The sequence below is a fragment of the Lactuca virosa genome, chromosome 6 (genome assembly GCF_052849685.1).
Source record: "Lactuca virosa cultivar CGN04683 chromosome 6, Lactuca_virosa_CGN04683_v6, whole genome shotgun sequence".
NCBI classification, from domain to species: Eukaryota; Viridiplantae; Streptophyta; class Magnoliopsida; order Asterales; family Asteraceae; genus Lactuca; species Lactuca virosa.
The window spans coordinates 46,449,419-46,452,207 of NC_136431.1; the positions used below are offsets into that span (position 1 = coordinate 46,449,419).

The 2,789-nt window shown below is 40.5% G+C and overlaps 1 protein-coding gene across 1 annotated transcript; it reads left to right on the plus strand.

Annotated features, from left to right (window-relative positions):
• LOC145119685 (E3 ubiquitin-protein ligase RSL1-like) lies at positions 1 to 2,299 on the plus strand. The gene is made up of 3 exons (XM_079055387.1): positions 1 to 992; positions 1,076 to 1,833; positions 1,928 to 2,299. Exons 1-3 carry the CDS (start codon positions 243 to 245, stop codon positions 2,130 to 2,132), a joined length of 1,713 nt encoding a protein of 570 aa, XP_078911513.1. The 5' UTR covers positions 1 to 242; the 3' UTR covers positions 2,133 to 2,299.
• Positions 2,300 to 2,789: the final 490 nt, after the last annotated feature.

Consider the following 2,789-nt stretch of genomic DNA (forward strand, 5'->3'; position numbering starts at 1 on the left):
GCCACTTGAGAGTTGAATACACCATTGAAGGCTGAAGAGCGAGCCAATCGAGTAGCATTGAGTTGCTACGGAGGGGAATAAGGGGTCCTTCGTAGCAAAAAGAAATGTAGCAAAAAGAAATCTTCAGTTGCTTCAGCTGGAAGTTTATGGATTGCTAGGATTCACTAGGCAAAAAGGGATAATTTGGCGATTAACCCTAAAGAATTGCATACACCAGTTACGGATCGTAGAATTCGCTCTTAATGGCGACGAAGATGAACGAGGACAAAGAGGAACTGAACATAGTCGCTGCCGAACAACACCGGGAGTTAGCGGCGGCCCGAATCTTCGTGTCCGACTTGGACCTGGCGTTCCGCCTCCAACTTGAAGAAGCCATGACTGCCTCTCTCGCATTTCAGCCCTCCTCCTCCACTTCACCGATGAAATCTCAACAACCACCAATCCTGGTCTCGGACGACTCAGATGCTGTAAACCTCGTCGACCTCCAAACCCTAGAGATTGACAATTACGAGGCTGAAATCCGCGACCGCATGGTCATTGAAACAGAGAAGATGAAACTTAAGGAAGATCTACACCGTCGAATCCACGATCAGAAACTAGCTCGAGAGATTTTGCGTATGCCAGAGGATGAGTGGGAAGAGGTCGGCCACAATTTCGAGCGTCCTTACGGCGAGGGTTCTTCTTCTTCCACAAGCAAAGACAATTTAGAGCTTTTTAGGGTTTATTTCAAGGGTTTGTTGAGCGAGGAGAGAGTTCATGGTACTAGTTCTTCACAGAAAACAACGACATTCGCTGGAATTGGCGTGGCAATATGCGATTCGAGGGATGAGTTAATTTTCGAGATGAGGAAACCTCTAGACTTGATTGAAGATGATCGTATTAGCAGGCAGAGTGTTGAGGGGAAGGCGTTGATTGAGGCTTTGAATGCTGCCATTGCTTTGGATCTCAAGAGAATCAGGTTCTATTGTGATTATTACACACTGTATCAATACGTGAGTTGATTTTCGTCTAAAGCTCTGTATGTTGATTTCATCTTCATACTTCATGCTTCATATCAGTGTTTTCACGACTGCAGGTTAGTGGGAGATGGCAGCCAAAACAAGCAAAGATCAAAGCGTTTGTGAATCAGATAAAACTCCTTCAAAAAAGTTTCACATTCTTTTCCCCCTCCTTTGTTGCTCGAAAAGATGTCAAATTTGCATTCAAACTCGCAAGAGAAGCAATAGATTCTCAAATAAACAAGCCACCGGAATCAAATCATGGCAAGAAGCTGGAACACTGTGTTATATGTTTGGATGATAAATCAACAGACCAGTTCTTTTCAGCCGGAAATTGTAACCACAGATACTGCTTTTCTTGCATGAAGCAACATGTAGAGGTGAAATTACTCAATGGAATAGTGCCTAAATGTCCACATGAAGGTTGTGAATTGGAACTAAAAGTTGAAAGCTGTGAGATATTTATGACACCAAAGTTAATTGAGATGATGAAACATCGAATAAAGGAAGCTTCAATTCCCGTGACAGAAAAAGTTTATTGCCCTTATCCAAAATGTTCAGCATTAATGTCAAAAACTGAACTTTCAAAGCTTCCAAGATTTATATATGAGAATGGAGCTAGAACATGCTGCAAATGTCATGGTGACTTCTGTGTCAATTGTAGGGTTCCTTGGCATAGAAATATGAATTGTGCAGAGTACAAGAGAAGAAATCCTACACCCCTTGTGGAAGAATCAAAGCTTAAGAGTCTTGCTGCAAGAAATCTATGGCGTCAGTGTATTAAATGCAAACATATGATAGAGCTTGCAACTGGTTGCTACCATATGACATGCAGGTATTTATTTTATTTTTTTTCATTTAGGGTCTAACCCATTAAATTCCCAAATTCCTCAAGAACCCTAATTTGGGCAAACATCAAAATCGAGCAGGTGTGGATATGAATTTTGCTACACGTGTGGGGCTGAGTGGAAGAATAAGAAGGCGACATGCACGTGTCCCCTTTGGGATGAAGAAAACATTGTGGACACTGATGATGATGATGATGATGAATTTGATGATGATGATGATGATGAATTTGACGATGATGAAGAATTTGATGAATTTGATTCTGATGATGATGAATATTATTTCTGAAGATGGATAGTTATTTACTGGATAACTTTTTGATTGTAGGGATGGTTGGTTAGATGGAATGGGTAAAAATAAATGGTGTTTTTGGTGTCTGCTTGTTTATTTGTTTCTCAATATCATGGTTTATTAGATGTATTATCTAATATAAAATTCACAATCTTCAAAACAAATATATACCCACATTAAATTTGATTTCATATTTGAAAATTTATTTTGAAAAATAAAAGGATTGTTTGAGAAAGAATGTTTTGAAGTTTGAACTATGGAAATTGTTGATGTTAACGTTTTGTTCTTCTTTAGAGACGTTCATGAAATTAGATCTAAATAAATAAAAGTGATTTATAATAGTGTAACACTCGTACGTGACCATGGGAGTTGGGGCCAACTTAAACCTTCCACTGTGGGTTCGGGGCTCCACTTACCTTGCACATAATCTCACTAAACCGATATTTGGTGTCCATAACCATGACTCTGCCACACATACTCACTAAGGTCGGACCGTATATCCCACTGCATCATGTAGTAAGGCTAACCGGTATGGATGACCAACCCACGTGTGATGGCCTACGTGCCATGGTAACCTACGTGTGAACACCACTGCAGTGGAGCGTGGGTGGCTTGTGACGTGATAGCGGAGATGTACGAAGACAACCAATGAAA

Bases quoted from the DNA above. Each gene is read 5' to 3' on its own strand.
- LOC145119685 (XM_079055387.1), top strand. From the start codon at position 243: ATGGCGACGAAGATGAACGAGGACAAAGAGGAACTGAACATAGTCGCT. The intron at 993-1,075 runs GTGAGTTGATTT...TCACGACTGCAG, and splicing joins ATTACACACTGTATCAATAC to GTTAGTGGGAGATGGCAGCC. The intron at 1,834-1,927 runs GTATTTATTTTA...AAAATCGAGCAG, and splicing joins TGCTACCATATGACATGCAG to GTGTGGATATGAATTTTGCT.